The sequence below is a fragment of the Mastacembelus armatus genome, chromosome 3 (genome assembly GCF_900324485.2).
Source record: "Mastacembelus armatus chromosome 3, fMasArm1.2, whole genome shotgun sequence".
NCBI lineage: Eukaryota > Metazoa > Chordata > Actinopteri > Synbranchiformes > Mastacembelidae > Mastacembelus > Mastacembelus armatus.
The window spans coordinates 22,547,327-22,573,097 of record NC_046635.1 but is presented as its reverse complement, the minus strand read 5'-3'; the positions used below and the strand labels follow the sequence as shown (position 1 = coordinate 22,573,097).

At 41.3% G+C, this 25,771-nt stretch overlaps 1 protein-coding gene across 5 annotated transcripts in view; it reads right to left on the bottom strand.

Moving 5' to 3' along the window:
* LOC113122138 (transcription initiation factor TFIID subunit 4) overlaps window positions 1-25,771 on the bottom strand; it is an 85,634-nt gene that overhangs the window by 12,033 nt on the left and 47,830 nt on the right. For 4 of the 5 annotated variants that reach the window (XM_026293200.1, XM_026293198.1, XM_026293201.1 and 1 more), the window contains one exon: window positions 19,719-19,841. In XM_026293200.1, coding sequence (XP_026148985.1) covers window positions 19,719-19,841 — 123 coding nt within the window. Of the gene's footprint in view, window positions 1-1,916; window positions 3,007-19,718; window positions 19,842-25,771 lie in introns of those variants that run through there. The other variant, XM_026293199.1, reaches the window with a different exon arrangement.

The window sequence follows — 25,771 nt, the reverse complement described above, 5'->3', positions numbered from 1 at the left end:
GTAAGGAATGCAGCTCCAAGCAAGTATGCACCTCCAATTATGAAAACAATCCCTCCTGCAGAGCCTGAATGAGATCAAAAAGACGATCTAATAATGTCCAGATCTTCAGGTGCAGCCAAGTGTTCGAAGACTATCTCAACATGAGGCCGAAAAAAAAACATTGGCGATGTGGTCCGATGGCAGGGGAAACCATCATTTTTATGTAAGCGTCTTTTATGGCTCTTTACATTGCCCAGAATATGAACAAATTTTCCCTCTAAATAAACAACACTGACATAGATCTGAGCTGACGTCCTGCTCTGAAATGGAGCCCTTGTTGTTTGTATTTGATCCAGGAAAAATGAGAACGATAAAAAGGTAGTGTATACAGAGGCTGATACAAATCAAGAGATGCATTTACATTTGGAAATGAGAAACACTGGGAAACAAATTCAGCAAGTGCCCACTTGAATCCAGGCAGAGAGAAATAAGACCAACATTTCAGTCAGGAACACCCTCTCACAATTACATTGATTGCACCACTCTGTAAACACACAGTACAGACAGGCCTTAATTGCAAACATATGATGGGTATGAATATACAAGAACCAAACCAAACTCCCTCCAGCATCCGCCCCCTCATATGCTTGTCTTTGTGTAGACTCTGTGACGATGCCTTGTCTCAAATTTCCCTCAGCACACTCTCTGAACCATGGATGCTGGATTATGAGTGAGGATAGCGAGGCCACCATTCCCTGCCAACCTGCCTCAACCACATCTACCAACTCTGGTCATTAACAGGTCTCATGCTAGTGAACACCAGCACAACCAGCTCCTCATCTCCCTGCTGCACACCAAACCTTCACTTTGGGGAGTGACCCTGGTCTAATCAGGTCAGTCGCGGCTGACCACATGTGAAAGATGGTCCTGACTAGTGCCATGCCAATTACTGCCACTCACAAGTGAACACAGCGACGGGGCCACAGATTTTACCAATCAAAGCCATCCATCCACCTGGATGGACAGTAGTTGCCACAGGCAGTCAAGTGCTGGGGTGGTGCTGGGGCCACAGCGGGGCATGGCGAGGAGGAAGGAGACAGTAAGTGTAGCTAGACACTGTTGGTCAGGTAGCATGCCACAATTCCCAGAATGCTGCAGCCTTAAGTGATCCAAATACAGGCAGAAAGGTCACTGCTCATCAAGGATTTCACTCAGTACATCCTCTTTCTCCTCCCTTTATCTCTATGTGCCTTCCATTTAAAGAATGCCAACAACCCAAACACCGGTATGTTGTTGTCAGTATCTATGGAGACCAACCCCTCTCGTCAGTACATGCAGGAAATCGTGTTGTGGAGAAGGGAGTGGGGATGGGAGAACTAAACACCAACGCTAAACAAAGCAGATGGCTGAGTGTCAGTTTAAAAGCAAAGCGAGACATCAACGACTACGCTTTTCCTGTCGCCAGCAATTACACAGTAAATGTGTCTGAAATTCAATGAAAAACAAAATGGCAGGCTTTGTAAGGTCACGGTGGATAAAAAGAAAAAGTGAGGAGAGAAAAAGCAGGAGAGAAGAGGCATAAAGAGAGAGGAGCAAAGCAAAACTCAAAGTCTCAAAATCAGCTTGGCCAAGAAAGATCCATGAGGCAAAAAACAGCATCTGTCATTTTATCTGTGATGGGCCCTCGGAGGCATTATGTCATATGACATATCCATCGTACAGAAAGCGCAGGGATACTTCGATACATCTCTTCAGACATTTGACTTGTTTGGAGCAGGGGACAGACAGAAAAACACAGAGTGAGAGAAAGAGATAGAGGGAGGACAGGGGCTAGAACGAGAGAAGAGGAGAGGAGAGGAGAGGAGAGGAGAGGAGAGGAGAGGAGAGGAGAGGAGAGGAGAGGAGAGGAGAGGAGAGGAGAGGAGAGGAGAGGAGAGGAGAGGAGAGGAGAGGAGAGGAGAGGAGAGGAGAGGAGAAGGAAGCTTTTCTGTAATAAGGCCCCTTGCTGGCTTTGGTATTCAGTCACATTCTGTTGACATACATGACAGTGTGCCAATGGGCCAGACACATTCTTTTACACCATTTCACCCTCATGGTCTCCACCACACATATGCACACAAGAGCAGAAGGAGTGAGCCACTGTGCTTTGTGCAGCTGACAATTATTATAATACAGTATACAGAAAACAATACATTAGAATAAAAGATGGTAAAGGAAGAACATATGCAGATAAAGTCGCCTATAATCAGATTCTGATACAGCAATCTGTCAAATCAACGACTAAAATTCCAATAATTCCTTGTGCACATAAAATTATACTCCAACAATGTGGAAAGAGTACTGTCGTCCACATGATATCGGCAACTTTAATAAGTTTACTTATAAATCATGAAACTCTGCCTATGTGTTGTTATCTACAGCAGATATTACACTACAGCAGGATAACAATTAATCAATCAAACAATCAAAGTCTATGCCCAAGTTGGCTGGGCTGCTATGGCTGGACAGTTCACCCAGTGCTTAAAAAACATCTATGTACAAAAATTTAACAGATGTTAAAAGTCACTAGGTCTCATTTTCATGTTCTCAGTGCAACAACTACTTCAACCTTGAGAGAAGTAAAATTAATTCAGATTTAGGCAAATTTACTTTGGATTAATAATGTATGTTTCCCTGCCTTTCTCCCTCTTTCTCACTAGAGGTTTTGACTCCCTGTTACCGATTGTGCAGTGGCAGCAGTGGTGCTTGTAGGCGACTTGAGGAATTTACATTCAGTCCTGTATTGTTTGAGAAGGGGAAGGGGGCTGAGGCAGGAGTAGTGATAAGTTTGTTGCTGATCTGAGGCTTTGAACCTTGAATGACACCTGTGCCTTGATGCCGGAGCCAATATTGGATTTGGCCTCGGTCACACCTTAGGGCGGTGGGTTAATGGCCCACTTTGCCAGGCACACAGAGCTGCTCGACCATGCGCAGGCCAACCTGCTGTCTCAGCACTCCACTCCTCACAGCAGAAGTTGCAGACAGGGGCTGCATGGTGAGAGAGCACACACACATGTACAATATGTACCAGTATGTCGCAATACAATGGCTAACACACTGTGTCAACCAAAACAACAATGAGGAAAAACATTATTCAGCATTCTCAATATGTAGGATAAGCAGTTCATGCATTAATCTATTGTTATTACTTTGATGCTGAAACAGAAAAATCTCTTTAAACGTTCAATTCTATTTATATACTGTGTGTGTGTGTGTGTGTGTGCGTGTGTGTAAGTGTGTGCAGGGCACCAAAGACAGACTGCTGACAGGCTAAGCAAAGAACTGAAGCTAAAATTAAACCAGATGGCGCTTCATAAAGTTTAAACCAGGGCGGAAACTGACAGTAGCAGAGACTGATTAATTGTGTGTATGATGCTGACCACTGAGGCAGGTTGCCAGCCATGGCTTGGTGTAAGTGGCTGGTAGAACCTATAAAGTGGCTTCTCCTGATGGCTCTCCTCTCACCAGGAATACCTGACGGACTGACAAGCTGACATACATGCTGGCTGACTGACGAACTCATTGATTTGCTGACTGACAAACTAACTAAAGAACTGAATGTTTGGCTGAGTGAGGGCCTGACTGACTCACTGACTGGCTGACTAATTCACTGACTGAAGGACTGACTGACTTGGTTGACTGACTATGTGCCAGGAAGCAAAGCTTTCCCACATGTTCTCCTCCACGCCGCATTTCAGTCAGGGAACGCTACCTCGTCCCTTCACAGTGTTTACAGTGTGGAGCCCAGCCGTGGGAGTGCAGCCCTACTTCATCTCCACACTCGGCCTGAAACGCCTCTCCTACGGTCGCCATTAATCAGCAACAGAGACTTTCTCTCTCTCTCGGCTCTCCTATTTCTCGCTCCTCTACGCCCACAGACATGCTGGATGAGGCCATTTTGAAAGAGTTAACAGATGTCGGCTGATTTGCCCCAGGCTTTCTGACATTGCCCGAGTGATGTATTTGATGTGGAGTTTATTCAGCTCTAATAAACGTATAAAGAATTAGAATAATAATTCACAGATGTACATACCCAGATTATATGCCAGAGCTTTTCTTTGAAGCAGACAAGGCAGCCAAGATTAACAAAACCAGGGAAAGGATGAAAAGGGTTTAGGGCCAGTCAACCTATACCCAGAGAGGTCAGAATGGACTAATACCACAGAACTGTGTCCCTCCCACAGGTCCCTTTTCTGTGGAAAAAAAACTAAACAAGTAGTTGGCATTGTCCCTGTGCTTTTTTTAAAAATCGACCAGAGTGAAGCACATTTGCCATATCTGTTTTTTTCTCAATGTGCTTTTTAAAATTGTTATTTTGTGAAAAACTGAAAGAATAAAGGGAAAAATACAGACGGATGAAAGTGAGGTCTAGCATTCTGATCATGGCAAAAAAATGAGGGAATTACTTTCAAAACAAACAACTTCCATTTGCTTCACAACTAAAGAACAACAAATCTCAAAAATGGCCAGTTGCAGAGCATCTTAATACCCACATAAACCATAAAAACAGCTACACAGCTCCATGGCAATGCATAGCAACCGTGCAGAATTTCAGTCAAGGAGAAAGAAGGCAAAAAAACACCTTATTACTTCTAACTCCTGCAAGCCATTTTGGTCTCCAAAGGTTTTAGAGCGCCGCAGGCCATGTGTCTGCAGTGTTTCGGGAAATGACTTGCCTTCGCACGAACACTGCTATGTTCTGCAGCACTGCTGCCCCCAGCATCCCTGCTCAATTTCTATTTAACCCCTTCCTGCCTTCCCTCACACTGACTCACTGCAACAGAGAGCTCACACCCAGCACAATGCTGTCACATTGTTCAGCTTCATATAAACCAAGGCAAATCAGACCAGCTTTTTCATGAGCTAACACATTAACTCCACGTCTAATTTGGCTACTTAAGCATGTGATGGCTTTTAACAAACACTGTGCAAGAATGGCATAAGGTTATATGGGGCAGAGAAAGATGGAGCGAAAAGCCCCTTCACCATTCCACTTGATCTACTACAATGTGCAACACAGTTTGCACACTTGAGTGTGTATCAACGGTGGATTAAATCTGCAAACTCGTTGACACAACACATAATTAAAACATCTTGCTCGAGGTCAGGAATTTTCTAATTAGTAGTGTACTGACAAAGCTGCAATTCCATCGCCCTGAGTTTCAAAGTCCACAGGTTACTGCTAAGATGAAAGCTGACCCTGGAGCACTATTCTGCAGGGCTGCTCACACAATTTCTCAGAAGACAGTCACAGGGTCACCGAGCTAAACAGTGTGCTGCACCCGGAACCTCATTTCCAAACAAAGAACTTCAAACTTTCCTGCCTGGAAACACAATCTTTCTTTCTTTTTTTTTCCCCCCTCTCTCTTTCTTTTTAACCTGAGAGAAACAAAAGATTGTGTGAAGGCAAGCGAAGGAAGAAACCATAACATTGTTTTTAATCTGTTTAATTAAAATGCTGTAAGCCTGGCTAGCTGAACAACATGGTAAATACTACAAAGGGTCTATTAGCTGGTGTGTCTTTGTTGCATAAGTTAGTAACACCATTTAGGATTGTGCGGTATAACATTTTGTTCACATATTGGTTATTAACAGCTATCGAATGAACAGAAAGTCAGCAGTGCTGCCGCTAACATCACAACAATCCAGATGATGATTTTGTTGTTGTGATTTATAAATCAGCCTTATCCGTCTGAAGCTTATGATCCGATCAATAATCCGCCATATAGTGTGTTCAGTGGCTCTCCTCTTTTGTGTTGTCTGTAAAGAGCAGGAGTAACTGCGAAACCACTAAAAGCTTGCCTGATAACCTGGACAATTAACGCAGGCCAAGTATCTTTGGCTACATAAAGTGTCAGAAGTAGAACTTTTTCAACATTAAATATTCAAGGCGTTTCATATATAAAATGAACCCAATTAGAGTTAAAATAGGAGAAGTGTAATGAGTCTCAAGTCAGAATGCTTGTCTTCAGAACTACTCGCTAATGAGCTCTTGTTGGTTTTCCACACTTTACTTTCAATGGTGTGGCACTGTCATTTCTGCTAGTTTTTAATTTTTAATTCAAGTTGAATGAGAGGGTGGTGACTGAGTTAATAATCAAGGCACCGGGGTGTTTTGCAGCCGATGGATAGCTGGGAGAAGTTGCCAAATGAGGCTTGTGGTCCGTCCTTTGATGTCTTTGCAAAACGTTCCAAATAGGAACAACCAGTTAACAAAAGCCTATCAGTTCAGAGTGGTATTGAACATAAATGACCACACTAAGGGGAACGCATCCTGCAAATGGCCTAATTAGGGAAAAAGAGTAGGCTAGCAAAATAGAATGGCACTGAATAACACAGAACCCGAGCACAAACACATTGACTTGAGAATGAGATAAGGCCCCAGTGAGAAGTACAGTGAATCCCACCGCTCTGCAGACATGTGCTTCATGCTGAACTGTCATCACGTAAATCCTCATATGAGCGGTGGCACGTCTCACTCTAAAGAAAGGAAACACACCACGGGGCCACAAAAGATATGCAGATGGGGAAGATTAGAAAGCACTTTCACAGGGGGTCACACTATCAATTGGCCCTTGATCTCAAATTGACATAAATGGGGCCATCATTTAGCAATCATAGGCTCGGTTCCGCTGCCGTTGTCACCCGTCCCCATGCACCTGATGTGACGCGTGCAAAGTATGAGAAGAAGGAAAAACGGCTGTCTGAAGAGCAGGTCTGATTAAAATTCAAGCTCTTCTGGGGAAAGGGTAGAGTTTAATGTTTTATATAGATGGCCCAGAAAGACGAGCCAAAACTTTACAGAAGGATGGCTCCATGAACGTTAGTGACCCCCAGTGTCATTGATTTTTTTATCCAACAAATTCACTTTGTGCATTTGGATAAATACACTACTTCCGGTAGTACGACTAGTAGCATGTTTGTTTGTCTGCTGACAAACATAAGACAGGCACAGAAGCCTACTAAATGCAAATTATAATACAAGTGGTGCTACAATTTCAAAATTATAATCACATCATACACTGTCAAAGAGGAATCTTTGGAGGCTGAGGGGTAAAAATGGCAGGCAGCGAAATCTAGACTATGTTAAGGAGTTGCTCATTACAGTTTTGCTGGCACTTTCCTGGAGGCCTCATTCCTCCCATCAGATTCCACTTCCACGGGCCCAGAAGGCTTCCTTCCTACCTGCACAGCATTTTGGCAACCTGCTTTATTACACCACACACAACAGCATCATTTTCTAGGCAGCTGTGTGTGTATATGTGTGTGTGTGTGTGTATTTCACTTATCTACATATTGACTTGGTTTAAATCCACACCTTTGTCTGCCATAATAATTATACATCTTGTAAAGGGAAGTACTCAATTCCTCCTGCACCTGAGGCGGGCAGCTGCAGGAGTTGCCCATCGGCACCCAGCAAACACACCTCCGGCACTGCCTAGTATCCAAACAGCTTCAGCATACACCCACAGCCATAGCATTCTATGGTGTAATAGCGGCTTTCTGTTAAATTCAAGTGAACAGACAGAGCCAACGCAACCATGGTTAAATGTGTTTTTCTACACTGCAGGGACAAAGCAGTTGGGATAGGTCGGACAGGTAATAAAGACAGCAGGGGCCTGTTTTATAGTTGTCAACGAGTCGGACCACACACATGATTAACTGCACATGCCTCACACATATACAAACACACAACAAAGCAGTGGTGTGTAGTGACACAGGCCAGCCCAGGAGGTATGTTTACATTTTCTGGCTTTCTGGACCTTGTTGTATGTGTATATAAAAGGCCAGGCAGGTCTTTTTCAGCTAAACCACATCACTTGCTCAGAACAGCCATGACACGTTACTGGAAAACTGATGCGGATGATAGAGGCCATATCCAGCTATTCACAACTCTTCCAAAGTTCTATCAGTGGAGGGTGTTCATTAGTCCAACAAATACATAATTTATGCAATCTAAAAAATACATGTGATCATGAATCAAAATGGGAACGAGACACACAGAAACACTGAGGTTCTCTGGTGATGCCAATGCTTTGTTTCAGGAAAAGTGAATAGGGGTCAAGTATTGGGCTGCAGCCCTGCCAAACAGGGCCAAATGCAACAACAGTGTTGTTCTGCTGCTTAGAGGCCAAACCAAAGCTCAATGTGTTGCGGTTACGCTTAAAACTAGCAGGAATCTAAGTTGATTACAATAATTTTCTCTTGGACAACGCAGCTTTAAATCTATTAGTGGTTTAGCGTATTTACTCTTGTGTCATTATATCTTACGTGAACTTATTTCTTACATGGTACTAAGCTTTGAAAACCTATGCACCATGTGATCATATATATGGATTTTAGTGGATATGTATGTAAAAAAGAATGGGCTCATTCAGGCAATTTGAGTGACAATAGACTGAAAAAACACATAACATTTTCAGCTATACAAGCAGGCATATAAAAATGGCACACTGGGGCCAATAGCCTTCATCCTCACTCCATTCAGGACTGATAACATTCATGTGCATGGTGATGTCTGAATTCTGCTGAGATTATTTGTCAAAAACGCCTGAATTTCACAGTTAATTGGCCTCCCTAATTAGCACAGGATGTCTAATTCCCATTGCAGTCAGTGTGCTAAATGGTAAAGCTTTAGCAAGCGGATGCCATTCCTTTTGGTTTGAGAAGAGAGACTCCCCGTGCAAGCCGAGCTACACTGTACATTACACACTCAATGATCGATTCTAAATCTTAATTAGGGAAACGACAAACAAGCAAAGGGACTTAATGAACTGTGTACCTTGTCAAACAGCTGGCTGATTATATTTATTGAGATATATGTTAAATTTAATGATTTGGGCAAATAACTGTAGACCCCTCTGTAATCTCTGAGGGACATGAAGGGGGCCGGGGAGGTGAGCACCAGGGCCACAGACCTAATGGAAAGCAGCTGACGAATATATATCATCACCAGTGTGCTGAAACAGGCATCAGCAGCTCAAAAGACCTTGTGTTCAGAAATAAAGATGTCATACAAATTTCACTCCCCTGTGTGCCTCAATCTCAGTAATTTGTGCTCCTGGTTAACGCTGCCCTGATGTTGTAATAAGACATGTTTCAGGCACTCTCTGCTTTGCTGGGACCTTAGCCCATTTAATGATCTGGGAAGTTCAGCAAAAACAACACAGAAACATAACAAAAGATATTTAAAAGTGGGGCCAGTCTTTATTATCACTGCCTTTTTTTCATGGCTATCTATTTCTAACTTTTTTTTCTAAATTGGTCAAATGGAAAGCAGTGAAAAGCGAGAGAAAAAAAAAAATTAAGCTGAGTCGAAAAGTGCGACTTGGATTTAATATTTTATAATTGCCAAGGGACATTCTAAGATCAATGAATTTTTGCCCGGGACGCACATCAGAAAGAGATGTACTTCAGTCTTTTTAGGGAACATTGGTCTATTTAATTCCAGTGTCTGATGCATGTGAAATATGCCTTCCATGGCCTCCTTCTTCTTCCCCAGGCTCTGCTGCAGGCAGACATTACCACTTTTAATGGGCCGCCATGAGAAGAGGCAAGTCAGCCAATAACCCATCCTCACTAATGGATCGCCTTGTTTGTTCTCTTTCACCATTTTCTGAAGCTAATTTTAGATGTTCTGTTTTTCCATTAAAAGACAAAATAGAGGACACTGTATCATAATATTTTTGCACACAACAATGAAATAAATGGTGCTCAGACTCAAGGACAGATAAAAATTGTATCATTTGAGCAGTTCATTTACATAGACCATCTCTGTCGAGTGAAGTAGCTGGTGGTTTGTCCAGGTTGTAAGGGGTAGCTCATGTATAACTGGAAGCCAAAACAGGGCCTCTCCCAGTGGGAGACTAAAAGAAAAAGGCACATCTGGGGCCTGTAATAAAAAGCTTAAAGAGTGAGATAATGGGGGTTGTTAACAGCAGAAGATTTTAGGGGTGGGAATCAACTCACTGATTGATTTATCATCTGATGCTGAACCAGTCCACAATAGATTCATAAATGAACTAATCTGAATTTAAACTCAACAGAAAGCAAGAACTTGCTAAGGCTTTTCAAAATTAATACATACTCAGTTGACAGTTTATTAGGTACAATTTGCTGAAACTAATGCAGTCTCATTCAACCGCCTTGCAATAAATCATCCTTTAAGAAGGTAATAATGTTCAGACTGCTTTAGAGAGGTGTTGATTCAACTGTATGATCATTTCAGATGCTGTAGTTTGTGCTGCTGGTGAAGTCAAAACAACAGAAACAACTGAGTACAATCCAACATACTATATCCCTCAACACAATCACACAGTTGACTTTTAGAAATTGGAACAAAAACTAATTCATCACTTTGTGTGGTGTGGTTATATATATTTGATAAACAATAAATACTACTCTATCATACATGAGAATTCAAATATCCTATACATTTTTTGAATGGGTAACAACTGCACAGCGGTCTTCTTTTATATAGCTTTGCATCAGTTACACATATACTGATGTACAGTATTAATGAAGTATTCAGGGTTCACTTTCAATGACATTCCCACATGCATTATTAAATATATCAAGGCCAGTAGTGAAAAGAAACAACTACTGCAAATGTATGTGTGTAGGGTACACAAAACACTTTTTTGGCAGAAAAATGACAAATGGAAAGTGCCAGAGATCAGCTATGATGCAGTAAACGTACAGATGGTGCTCAATTATTTAATATTCAGTTTTAAGCAGAAAGCTACTGCTTACAAGAGGCAAGATATACACCTCCACAATGAAAAGTCCTGAATCAGATTCTGGAAAACTGAAACTACTCTCTGGGCTGGCAGTTCTGCCATCTAGGTGCAGCATTTTGCCTACTCCATACATATTACCTCCTCTCATCCACCCCTCTTGACTTGCTTTTGCCCCCTGCCAGCACCTAATAAAAGATCTTTTCCAGCTTTTTCACCTTTCTTTCCTCAGGCTCAAATCATGACAGCTGACAGTGGAGCTGACGTAAAATGTATAGTCAAAGGAAAACAAACTTAAACACATACTAATAAGAAAATGCACTGCTTGTTGGTAATGTCACAGTGCAGTATTACACAAAGCAATCAGGGTTAAATCTAATCGCAGGAGTATTGCAGGAGGTCTTATAAATAACGACAGTAAGTCACATAAAGACACAGGAGTTTCCAAGTTAACCATAACAGAAAGAACTCTCCAGGGCTCCACCATGTAAGTTTCAGAGGCTCTGTGTTGACAACTTCATTAGCAGCACCCGCGCTCTAAAACTCTCAAGCCGTTCGACAGAACATTATCACAAGGTAATAATAAGAACTTGGAGGCCCAGAGTTTCTATCTCCTCCAGGATGGAGGAAACATAAGCAGGCACAGAATGGCAAAGCAGTGACTGAGGCGTTTTCTCTGCCTATCCCTATGAGTGGTGAAAGCGTAGGATGAGGAGAGTGGGTTTTGCACATTGCGGTATAGCACAACATGGGGCCCAGGATGTTAGGCTGTCCCCATGTCCCTGGCCAGCAGGCTAGCTAGAGAGCCAGCTATCATCGGCCCGCCTCCATAGCAGCGAGGCGGAAGGGAGTAGGGTGGAGGGAATGGCAGCAAATTTCATTCTTCAGAAATTTAATTATATCAAGATTAACAAGGGAGGTAATTAATTTCTTTAAGATGGGTATCTTTTAAGTGCCTGGGGCTCAACTTTGTTGTCAAAACTGTATATTTAACCATTATTTCAGGGCAAAGTTTTAAAGGCAGAAATAAGGGGATCACTACTTTGCCATGAATATGGATATGTTAGCGCTTCTTATCTAAATAAGGAGATCCCAGTGTTAACACATATGGATACATATATGGACATATTTTGGAATTATATCTACTACATTTAAATTTGTTGAATTTATATTCACGAGGCAGAAATCAATATTGTTGCAAGCGATCATACATAGGTATTATTGGATGACAAGGTCGACCCCATAGACCACTGTGCAGGGCATGAGGCCATCCTGAAGTTTAAAACTGTACATGGTATTAAACCTCAAAAGCACAAACATAAACATTACCAGAGAAGGATGGCTTAATTGTAAGACAGATTTAAACGTGGTCCCAAACCTCTTCCTGGAAGTGTAGAGCTCAAGAAAATTTATAAACACTGTTTAAAGCATAGACATGTGTCAAAAAAAATATTTATCAATAAATGGTTCTAGACATGTTGTGTATTAAGTTTTAGTGTGTGTACTGTTTTCTCTCTTGGGGGCGGGTTGAGATTTATTGTGGTGATGCAGATTGATTTTGTAGCTTAGATGGTATGCCATCAGTTAGATACAGTTCATCAATATATACCAGTAAGATACAGGAATCTTATCTACTCACCTTCACTGTGAGTGTTTAATTACTGCGTTATTTCTTCTTGCTCTGTTACTGAGTAAAAACTTTAACCTAAACAGCCTGGCTGGTGGGACATGTGGGACACCTAGATATGTGTATGTGTATGTGTATGTGTGTGTGTGTGTGTGTGTGTGTATTAATGCTCTTGGAATCCCTTTCAGGACCTTTCCATCAATGAAAGGACCAGAGCTAATGATGCCAGGTCAAGTTGACAGCTATCATATATTTAATATCCAACAGAACACAGTCGCTGATACAGTATCATCTCTTCTTTTATTCCTTATATATTATAAATATTTCAATTCATGTGAAGAGAGAACGATATAAAAATGTTAGAGAGTAAATTATCTTTAAGCCTCCTGTCTGTTTCACAGTAGAAAAACATCAGTCCAAGTCTCACAAACATAAGAGGGCAGAGAAACCGAAACAAACAGGCCAGTTGATGAATCTCTAAACATGCTGAACCATATTTGTCTTGGGTCTCTTTCGTCATGTAAATGAAGACTTCAATGGCAGACAGTCTGGAAGCACATAGATGTTTTGTGTGTACACAGTAATGGTTACGATGTGGGTTGAGTGGTTGGTCATTCCGCTATTCTGGTGCAGATTTATCTTCACAACTACTGGATGGCTTGCCATTAAATGTTCTACAGGCATTCGAGCGACATGACTTCCAGAGTATGACTCCTAGTAAAGTTGGTGACTTTCTGACTTCTCTAATGCCACCATGAGATTTACATTTTTTTTTTCTAGGTAAATATCCTGACAACTAATAGGTTCCTTTCTGTGGAATTTGACATGAATATCCATGGTTCTTGGAGGATGCATTTGAATGAGTTTGCCAACTGAAATAATGATTGTTATAGTGTGCTATAGCTGTAAAAATGAGTATAATTGTGATATTCTTTCAGTATTTGACAATAACAGAAAATAATATGTAGCAAACTGTATGTACAGTTCTTTGTATTTTTAATGCCATTGTTGTAGTCAATTGAAACTCATGGCATGTGAATTTCATTATGTTCTAGGCGTTTCAATATTGAACTAAGCAGGAGTAAATAATTTCTCCACATAATTGAAAAAACAAAAACAAAAAAAAAAAAAAACAACAAAAAAAAACTAATGTATTCATCTTTTCATGCTAATGTTATAGTTGCATTTTAAATGCTTTAACCCAAAGTCCATAGTGCAATAACCACTGGTAGGTACCACTGTGCTCTGCATTGTGCAGGGGAAAGGAAAGTTGGCAAAGTGCAGAGTGTTAAAGCTCTAAGAACGCATGGCATCCAGCCAAGGCGCCCCTGTAACCATTCTCAACACTCAACTCTCTCTCCTTTGTGTCCTCGCTGCAAATACAGAATTGCCTTGAGATGTGAAGTCAAACTAATATTACAGTCTTCTTGGCATTAGCAGCCTCTCTGTGCCCTCTTTAATCATATTTACGTAGCATGTAGAGTGAGGGAACCCACACAGGAATCCTTATGCTTCACTGCAGCCTGGTATAAGTCATGCTAAAGTTACTGCATTCTACTTCCTATCCCACCCTGAATCAGTTTAGTAGTAAAATAAATAACTAAATGCAACAGCTAATCAGGGGTTAATGTCAGTGCACCCAGTGGATTTAACAGAAGCCTTCATATGGTTTAGAGCAAAAGTGGAGCTCCACATGTTTAAGACAGCTAAAAAAAAAAAGGTTAAGTTAGCTGTATTTCCCAGTAGATGTACCCACTGTGTGTATGGTTTGGACATGAAGATGAGTAGGAGGAAAGTAGGAAAAGGAAAGATCTTGGGTTAGTATAAGCAGGAGGAGGCTGTACTGGGTACTGTGTACTTGCACATTACTGCCACTGCACCAGAGAGCAGGCGTGACTTTTTTATCCAAATGCTACCCCAGACTCTGGGCAGAGTCCGGGAAAAGATGGAAAGGAAGACGACAGAGGTTGGAGGAGGAGCAAGTAGTTTCCTCCATGCTGCCCCTTCTACTAGCATTCAGTTGGCCTGTCTCCTTCTTAACCAAACAGCCTGGTTGGTCCTGGTCCTCTGAGTCCCCCCCTGCCCCCCCCTCCAGCTCCGGAACCCTCATACTCTGTGAGTTTCCTGTTTGTCTGGTTGAAGACCTGGTCGTTTTACTCCCAGGCGGCACACTGGGAGGGACACAGGAGGAGGAGAAGGAGAAAAGCATAAGAAAGAAGGACAGAGGGGAGGTTGGTGGGGAAAAGGCGAAGAGAGAGACACTGAACACTCCCGAGTTGGGATTGATTTACTTCATTAACCGAGATTACAAGTTTAACTTACAAACCAGAGGTCAAAATTTCTCATTAACAAGGGGACCGTGGAGAACCTCGGGGCTTGGAGACCACTCTTATTACTGACTACACATTTCAATCTGTCTTTGATGTTCCATGTCTGCCTTTCTACCCCTCTTTCCCCCGCCTATTTTTTGGCAGTGAGGTTGATTTTAATTGTAGCTATAGAACAGAGCATAGTTTGCCTGTAAGCCAGCCTCCACATCTGTAGTGAGTGCAGCTTTAGTGATATTGGGTGCAGTCCATAGCTTGGGGCTAATTTTAATGGTCCCCCCTCCCCTCCCTCCTTCATTGGAGACTCAGATTGTTTTCCACGTGATTCCTGTTAATTTAGCTGGAGGAAAGGGCATCAGTTTTCCTTGTGCTTTTCACCCTCTCTCCCCATGCCTCTCACTCTATTGCCTCACTCCTTCTTTCTGATCTACAGCCTCAAAGAAAGAAGGTGAAATGAATTCAAATGAAAAAATAGACTGTGGTCAATATTAAACCACTTGCGTACCTTTGTCCCTTGTATCGGGCCTGGTTGAGACAGATAAGAGAAACACAGTAATATTGCGGCAATTTAGCTGCTATTGTCATTTTCACATCAACAAACTAAAGTCTTCATTTAATGAGATAAATGGACTTAAGTGCCTGGATGATAGCTTTGCGCTTGTAAACAGGTCAAGGATGTTTCGGAGCTCTGAGCATGTTTAACTTTGCGGGACATTGCGCATGGAGGCAGGTTTTACATCTCGGAATCTTTAATGATAACCTTAGATGCACTGAAGAGTACTGTCTTTCATAAGCTTGCGACACAATTTATCCAAGATGCACCAAATGTGACGAGAGGAGATCATAAGACACAAAAATCAATAGGAGGAAATGAAACAGTAAAGAGTTCAAATCATGTTGAAAGTGTGAAAAGACTCAATATAGAGGGTGTGATAGAATAATCATGGTTATAACGTTCTATTTGACAAACTGTTCCCATCCCTGATTCACTGAGCCTAAATCTATCTTTATCTCTTCTATATGCAGTATAGAAGTAGTTGTGTGGCAACAGAGAAGCAAGAAGAAGCATGGTTTACAGCCTGTCTAACCTCTTGCCACTTAATACACTGATTGGTTGCACTGTATAGAGGTCAGCAGATAAGCTGCAAAATAGATCCAAATAATTAAAGAAAAATCAGCTTCTAGCAGTAATCAATGTTTAATTTTGTGTATTTTCTATGCTTGGAATTAATATTTCTTTTTTAATAACCCAACACTTTTAATCAGACATTATAGCATTAGTGTCCACATCTTCAAGCAATACCTTTAGAGGAAAGATTACTTGTGCATTCATCACATTTTCCTCTAGCTTCAGCAGCCCTTTGTCACTGCACCTCCACCTTCTTCGGGGTAGCTCACCCTTGACTTTTGTGCTGAACTTCAAAAGCTTGTGTGCTGATTGGAGGGTTGGGCTGTATGATGGGGACTATTGAGCTGGAGGGGGAGTTGCTGTGTATGTGCCTGTGCAGCCACCGCCTGTGGAGTGACCCACCACTGGGGCCATGGCCACCTTTCTTCCAGCAGGCAAGCCAGTATCCCCGGCCTTTGGCTCCTTGGAACTAATCCACCCTGTGGAGCCCTGTATGGCCCCCTTTGTTCCCTCCTGCAGACTAGATCAGACTGGAGACAGACATTGCAGTCTTGACTGACTATCAGTTTCACAGCCCATGGCGATCCACATCGAGGCACAGACCCAAACCCGGCCAAGCCACCATCAAATTAAAGGTGGGTGAATGGGGGCAGGGGTTGAGTTGGGGGAAATGGAGTGAAATTGTGTCACCTGAATTCCATCACAGTCCAAACATGGTGGAAAGGTGGTCTGATGAGAGAAAGAATAAGCAGGAGAGCTCAAATATTGAGAAGCGTTTCAACGGGAGCTCTGCCTCTCGGTGAACAGAGCAGGAGCTCAACCAGGCCATTATCTGGCTCCTAATTTGAGTTCTGGCACAGCACTGAAGGGCTGCCTTTGTCTGGGATTAATGCGGAAAGCTCAGGATGCGATGTCAGAGGGAAATAATCAGCATGGGCCCTTCATAACGTTGGCTGCTTGTGCTCCTGGCCAGGGCCCCCCGGCTCATTTCTGTGGAGATGAAATCTATGACAAGCCCCTCAGTGAAGCTAAGAGCAGGCAACAGTCCAGTAACACCCACAGGCCTCCAGGCATCCTGTGACCCCCTTAGAAAAGTCACATTCACTTTGCTCTGGAGAAGGGAAAGAGAATGCCGCAGGCACTTCCAGCCCATGTGAAATGAAGAAATGTGAGGAGGTGAAAACGAAGTGAAAATAAGTTAAGATTCCTCCTCCGCCCCCTCTGCAATCACTCCAGAGGAGGGGCACGCTGTGACTTCACTTCATTATGCCCCTCTAATTAAACATGAACAGGACATTTAAAAAGGGGCGAAACAGAAAAAAGAGAACAACTCCAGCATAATGTATATTCATGTTTATGTTGTATAACTACATTTGGGAAAGTACTTTGAGAAAGCAGCATTTTTTTGAATGCAGCAGAAGGTCGCGGGCGAATACCCATCAGGGTAAAACATTCTGAAAGAGTTTGGCACTGCACTCAAGGACCAGAAGTAATGCTTTTATTTTGTTATTTATGCTTTTTTACTGGGTGCATTACTATGCTCCTCAGCAGCTTATTACAGCAAAGCGAAGGATGTGAAGATGCAACTCGATAAGCAGGTTATTAAAATGACCAATTGACATTCAATATTCAGGCTTATTTTAGATTCAACATGTTTACAGCTGAATATGTGGAATTCAAATGTTTCCCATGCTGCCTAAAGGAAAATGTGACTTTGTACAGAGACTGTGCATGACTTCATGTATGACCCCATGCTTGAGAAATATGATACTTAAGTCACTGTTTATGGAACCTCAAACGGGAGACAGTTGTTAATAATAACACTGTTCAGCTTAATTAAGAACAGGCTAGGCAAGTCATGTGGGAGTATGCCACCATAGTCCCTGCACCACAAACATATTCCTATCATCTCTGTTACGCTTGCTAACATAGACTGCAGAGAGTGCGTTATTAGACACATTGCTAAACTTAGTTAATGCTTAACAGCATGAAGAGGGTGTGTGTTATTAAGAATACAATGGCTCGAAAACTAATGCTGTGGGGGAAGGGAAACCAACAAAGAAATATTTCCAAAAAACAAACCCACTCCCTGGTGCCTCCAGGAAGATATTAGCTCATGACTCTAATCAGAGATTTCTGATTAGTTCATCCTCATTCACTCTGTAGATGAATAAGCATGAGAACATAGTTTGGAGGGCTGCACAGTGAGTCCCCAACCCACCAGTGCACTTTGCAACACCTCCACCCAACAACTTCAGTTGTTCAATGAAAATTAGTCCAAGGTATCTGGTTCATCTGGGTGAGTTATCATTCATTTCACCAGGTCACCTCCACACAGTCAAATATTTCACTCACTGACCAGTCCATGCAAATATCACACATCACCCACAGTGAAGTATCATTTGCTTATTCAACATCGCTCTTTTCACTAACCGTGCTAAAACAACGTGGATTCTTTAGCTTCTGATTTGAATGTTTTGCTGCCCTTTATTTGTGATTTCATGGTTTTGTATTTGTTTAGTGTTGGCACCTTGCAAAGTAAATGTTATTGTCAAATGTGATTATAAGTTTGAACACAAATTCATATCACTATTGCTATTGGGTAAAATTCACAGTTAAATGCAAATGACTACTCTTATTCAACAGCCATTTATCCATTTAGTGTTATTGTGACCAGATTACAAAAAAATTTGGAAACATTCAAACATCTTGGTTTAATTTTAAATATATTACATAACTTGAAAAATATTGAGTCTGTTTTTTTTTTACTGTACTATAAAAAATTCAATGGGCAATCAAATATAATTTAGAGTTCACCAAAGGACATTTTAAAAGTAAATTTAAATGAATTTGAATAGAAACAGAAAGGAAGTCCCATTAGTGCACTGTGATGTGATCACATGTTCCACCAAAAGAGGCCACATTATTTAATCAGCAGTGAAGAAACACGTTTCAGGCCAATGCAACAGCACACAGACACACATAGTGCCCAAATTCTTTTGACCGTCCACATCAGAGCTCAAGGTGTAAAGCTGTGTGTTTCTAATACTGAGGCTGAACTGAGGCACAAACTCTGTTTCTTAAACAAGCAGGATATGATATAACAATATGCCCTTTTTGACACTGACATATAATATTTCATAAAAATAACAATTAGGCAGAAAAATAACACTGGCAGCAAACTAGAGTTGGTATTGAAGAGTTGCAAACAAGTGCAAGTCAGATTCATGACTACGATAGACCTTGACCTGCAGTTGCCTGACAACTTTGAAGCTTTCTGTAGAAAGTGATGTACAATCTCAAGCATGGGTTGACAACAGCATAGTAATTTGATTCATGTGAATACCCTGAATTAAAACAAAAACTTCCTCTTAAAGTATTTTGCTTAAGAGGTGTAACATCTATCTTACCAGCAGCTGCTATTGCAAACCACTGCATTACCTACAGTTAGGCATTTCTATTTCTTATTCATTTGTCTTGCAGGTAGATATACTGTGACTCATTTGTTGCATGCTATCTAGCAACCCTCATGGAGACAGAGCATGGAGACTATGATTGAAAAGCTGCCTACACAAAAAAAAAAGTACCACAAGGGAAGAAAAAGGATTAGAGCACTCTTTGTAGAAAGCCCAGTTCGTAGGCTGTTAGGCCTGTATATCATCATCACTAATAAATCCTGCTCTGTATATTTTCTATTATGAGATTGTGTTTTCTAGACAAACACAGAAATACTAACATTAAACAAGTTAACACTTCTGAAGGGCTACCTTTATTGTAAGAATGATTTCTGCCAAAGTTACTGGTGTTGTTGAGAGTAGATCAGAAGTCAGCACTGGATATGTATAGAAAATGTGATAATATAACTATTAAGAGAGCCTTACCTCAGTCCCTGATGGAGTGGCCCCTGGTGAATCTACTTTGCGTTTTTTGCGAGGTCCAATGGCAGCTAGTGCTGTAAGGTTGGCATCTCGCTGCCTCATCTGGGCCAGTTCCTGTTGTTGCAGCTGGTGAAGACACAGGAACACAAAGATCAGAAAATAACCCGCTCCTCTAAGCTATACATAGTGTTGTGTCACGCTGGTCCACAAATACATAAAAACCTGTGCACCTTGTTAGCTTTTTTTTGTTTTTTGGGCACTTATAATAAAACCTCAATAACATTACATTCCTTCTTTGTATACAGTATGTTAAGTATGTTGTCAAGATTCAGCATGGCAAACGGTTGTAGCCGCACGTGATCCCAAAATTTAAATTTCAGATTTGAGGAGTATTTGCAAAATAAGCTGCATACTTTAGCAGCCTGCGACACTTGGTGAGAATGAAGGTGTAATGAGACAAGAGTATGGTCAAATGTAGAAATAAAATTACAAGAGTGTAGATGAAAAAGATATTACTCTTCATACTTCTATTTATCCATGTATTGTATAAGCTGCTCCAAAATGGAAGCCAGTTGTCAGCCATTAACAGAGCTCCTGTCAAAGATTGTGTGTTATGTGTGTAGTCACATGGTCCAACTGTGATTCTTTTAGTTTGTGATGTATAAGGGGGAGGTTGTGGAAAGGCAATGCTCAAGGTAATGTCATGTCTAGCTGAAGGGCTGATGGGGAACCCAGCATTGCTGGGAGCTGCCCTTTCTATTGGGTGGACTTGTGAGGGCCTGGGGCCATGGCACAGAGGGTGTCAGCACTCCCTCCAACATGCAAACACAGCACACACACACACACATGCGCGCCTATCAATCTTGGCCAGAGCAAAGGGAATGCCTACCCACCAGCTTGCCTGTGTGCCTGCCCGCTGGGGGAGAGAGGCCTGGGTTGAAATGAACAGGGACAATCAATGTGTGCTTTCATGTCTTTCATGTTCTTTTATGTTATCTCTCAGCATGTGTTTGCTGGGTGCTAGCGTTTTGTGTGAGGCATGTATGTTGTCTGATCAGGGGAAAATTTCATATTACTTTCAGATGGCGCTCTGTAAAAGGTTGCTTTGGTGAACAAAGTCTGATCTAAAATGTGCATGCAGTTGTCTCTGATTTTTTCCTAAAACCCCGCTGGCAAGTCATGCCCTTTAGGGTGTTGCCATTTCACATTTAGCATGGCGGAACTGTTGAAAGATTCTAACACACTGACAACACAAAGTAGGGGAAATAATAGCAGTAGTACTGACTAGCTGAATACCTAAACTGCATTTACTTATCCTTTTTATAGTTTAAAATGGAAATGAACATACTGTAGTTAAAACAAATACTTTTAGGGAGTGGTGAATTGTGAATCCGGCTCTTAACACCATGTCAATGCAGTCGGGGGCTGGATGGCTGGCAAACAGGCTGGAGGTGATTATTTACCACTGTCCACATGGAAAATGTAGCATTAATATTATCAATGGTAACCTTATTTGGCTTAACCTTAACACACAAATCTCTCCAGGCCTGACCTTAAAGAATCACACTGCAAAGTAAGCTGGGAGAGAGCTATAGAGCAGAAAAAGAGAGCAAGACAGCATAAGAGAGTGAGCGAGAGAGAGAGAGAGAGAGAGAGAGAGGTCCGCTTTCGCACTGATGGCACCAGGATGCCGGCATCTCTGCCTGGCAGTTGGCACCAGGCATGGACTCCCATCGCCCACAGCAACTCCCTGCATTTTCAGATTTATGACCGTATGATAAATGAAGACTTCATTTTACCATCTGCAACCCTCCAGTCCGCATTTCCCGTCACTAAAGAGGCTGCCATGGAGACTGATTTCTGATTTCAATCTGCAGCCACAATGCAGAGTCTACCTTTTCTGATACAACTGACACAAGCCAGAGTCGGGCTAGGCTTTGATAGATTTATTTAACCCTATTAGTTGGTTCGACTACCGTTGAATCATTTAAAAATTTCATCCAGCAATAGTGGCAGTATGACGAGACGTGGATACACTTTGTCTTCAAAACTGTTTCAGTCTTTAGATGTCATCAACTGTCCTGCACAGGGTTTGTTTTAAGTTTCCTGGACTCTACATGTACTTTTACTACATTAAATCATTAGTATCGTCTACCAGCAGAGGCATCTTTTTTGACATATTTGGATACTGTGGAGACACAAAAGGAAAGCAAAACTGTGACCCACAGATACAGTACAAGAATCTCTCTCTAACTTGTGGACTACCTGCATCAGCAATGTTAAATCATATGTGCAATCATTGCCAAAAACTGCAAAGGTCACTACAGAGATTCATCCCAGACTGAAAGAATAACCAGCTGGCAGGATGCATACATTTGCCAGGTCCGATCAATGGTACTGCATAAATATCTGCTGTTCCAAAGTCACTTAAATACCAGTGCTTCCAGTCTGTCTGTATGCCCTTTTGAAGCAGAGAACTGGGACTTGTAAAGTCAAATTATTTGCAAAGGTCAGGAGATGTAAAACATTTTCAGGACACCCAACAGAATCAATCTATAGCTTTGTTAGAAAGGTTTTAGCCTTGATGCAAAAAGCAGTTTATGTTAGAGCTAATATGGGAAATGGAAAGGGTATGAAAATAATGTCTCTATTTCTGGGGAAACACTTAGAGTTGGACAAAGTTATCTTGGAGATGTTGAGTGCCATGCTAAGTGTATATCAATTGATAGTAAAAATACTCAATGTTTTATGATGGTAAACAATTTTAACATCACTACATTCACTAATTCAATACTTCTCTAGATATCAATATTGATTCAGCTAGTTTAGATGAAATCTGACGCTCTAATTTCATAACAGTTCACTCCATGTTCGACTGGCTGTACTTTCATAGCTATAAACAAATCTGTGGTCTGTGCATGTTTTAGCTTTTTTAAGTTTTATTTTTATACACATTACAAATTTCCAAGTGTCCAAGTTAAAACAATCAGATCTATGTGGCTCTTATACTAACATCTTTTTAGTCACCTGTTTTTTCCACATCTTGAATTATTTACATGTCCAACTTCAAGCTCTGTATCATTAAAATACTGGTACAAATATCAGTCAAGACCTAAATAAGAAATAACAGGGCTTTTTCTCAACACACAAGAACAGCAGGATGTTCCCTTATGATGCAAACATGTCCAAAATACAGCAAGAACCTTAGAGCAGTCTGAAACGCTCGGAGTGAAGATGAGGATGAGCTGCAGGAGCCATGATGGCCAACCTGCCATTCTCCATCTCTGCGGTTTTCAACAAAGGCTTTTCTCTCTATCCTCCCTCCTCCTGGCCTGAGGGGCTGCTTGCGGCCCCCCAGACGTTTACAGACAGATGTCCTTGGTAGAGCAGAACACGCTCTACTTGACGTCACAAGCAGCTACAGGGCTGTGAAGGAAGCTAAAAAGCGTTCTGCCTTGTGAAGACCATAGTATAAAAGCCAGAACATGCGTTTGGGTTGGTCTGCCTATTACCCTGCCCCCACCCAGCTCTGGCCCAACAGAACACAACAGGGAGCTTCTTAGTATATAGACATAACATATGCCACTTTTGGTGAATGCTATTATTTCCCCAAAGAGTCTTGGTAGAGTGCATGCATTTCAAACAGGGCTAGATGTATATAATCTTTTCAGGACTCTAAATTTTGCACACTGGGTTGAGCCACAGAACTGAAAATGTTGAGTATGTATGTGTATGCAAGAATAAAGCTGCACATAAACACAACTAATATTTTAAATGCTTGGACACTTCCATTTGTTCAAATGCTGAGGGTACATACACATTGAAGGGTAGATATTAAAAGTGAATTCACCTGCTAACATCCACTTCACTGAATGCTGCACTTTAAGCCATACCCTACTTCAAAATAGTGTGTAGGCAGATATCAGTTAAAATACATCATCTATTCATGTTTAATATACAGACAAATGACAAAGGAAAAACCTAAATGCTTGACCCCTATAGTGAGGGGATTCGGGAGCTGTGTGGGGGGGGCATTTTGTTGGAATGAATAATTTGTGTCAATCAAACAGCTGCCTATGATGAAACATTTCCTGATAGGATCATTTCTTCTACAAGAATGTTGCTCCACTCCTCCAGTTGAGTTCAAAGACTTGTACAATCAAAGTCAAGGTGCACTGAAGCTATTCAGGTGGCATGTGGTTACATCTCACTATAACACTTCATGTTTTCTTCTTTAACTACAATGTAAATGCATCAAACTACAGTAATCAAAAACTTCCTTTTTAGGAGAAAGTCTTTTGCCCTTGGTAACACGACAGTCTTAAAGTAGAGTTCTAAAAGGATTTTGTTAGCAAAGTGTAAAATGAACACCAGAATTAGTTATATTCAACATCAGCAATGTAAGTGAAAAGATTTGGGGGATATCATTAACATTAAACTTAAAACTTCACATGAACGTTTCCCACTACTTTACAGAAGTGTGTGCTGACATTTTACATACACGTTTTATGCATTTCTGTAATCCATGGATCTCGTTCACCTGACACCCACATGGCCGACATTACGTGAACATCTGCGAGCTGCATCTTGAGGCCTTTCCTCATGTGAAGTGCCTGGCAGTTAGTTTGCTGCAGGGAGAAGGGCCATTTGCAGTAACCAATCAGGTTTCACTTCTCCATCTGCACTCAAGACTCTAAAGCTTGACCTGCTAATGTAGGCAAATCTTCATGTTAAAGCTGGAGAAATGTATGACTTCATCAATAACTACAGATGGCATCATTCCTCAAAATTAAATAGTGAATAGCGAATTGAAATATTAAAAAAATGTGCATGATGCACTATGTTATGTGCTGTCAAAGTACTGTCTAAATACTCGTGCAGGTATAAATTATTGAGATTCCATGTTACCTATACAACATACAGTCATATAAAGATTCCCCACACATTACAAATTCTTTTCATGCCACATATACCAGTATACATTATACTGACAATCTGAAATGATTTCAGTTCCACTACTGTATCCTCATTAATCTTCTTAAATAACACATATTAGTTGATATTTAAAACATGTATTGAATTCAGTTTCATTGTATTTTTAATAGTACAGTAATTTCTTTAAATATTCCAATAAATCTGTTTGTGATTAAAATATTTTACCTATGGAGATGAATTTAAATACATGTATGAGCTGAGAGTTTTGGCTCACTGTTACATTTTCTCTGAAACAGAGTATGTCACAAGTGTTTCCAGGGCCAGTGACCAATTATTTAGAGCCCTCAGCCATCCCTGGAGCTAAGGTCACTATGTGAGCATCACTATGATGACCCTGCGATTCCTCTTCATCTGTAACTTATTTGCAGGAATTAAACCATACAGAGGGTGACTGTGTGAAATATGTGTATAAATTGATGTAGTAGACTATGTGCATTTTCCCTCTAAGTATTATTTTTCTAAACATTAACATTTGGCCACGGAGCAGATGTTAATAAAGGAGTTAGAAGTCAGCGTTAAGCAGATTCTTTCTGTGCTAGAGTGACGGGGGGGAAGAGTGGTGATCGTTAAAAATACTGCTTATGTAAGGGAAAAATTTCCTACCTTAAATGTTCTCTCGCTTTGTCTCATTCTATGCTACCGTGCTTCGTCTAGCAGTCTTCTCTCTCCACATCTTTCTTTTTTTTTTACATTTAGATTTGCCGCACGTCACCTTCTATTGATCACGTCTAATTTGCATCCAGAAAAAGATGAGAACTCAGATATTCACACTCTGAGAGAGGACGATCTCGATGATTTATTCATTTCCAAATCAAAAAAAAAAAAAAAAAAAAAAAAGAGGAGGGAAAGGAAGGTAGATGAGAAGGGGAATCTTCATAGGCAGCAGGCTCTGAGGCTGGGCTCCTCTTTCCCACACCGCCCCCAGGCACATGGTGTGCAAGTCCTCCTAATTAACAAGGTGAATCATGCTGCCGCTCTCTAATTAGCCAACATGACAATCTAATGGAAACATGCAGGCCAAGCTGGCACACTTAGCATCACCTCACAGAGACCCCTGTTAC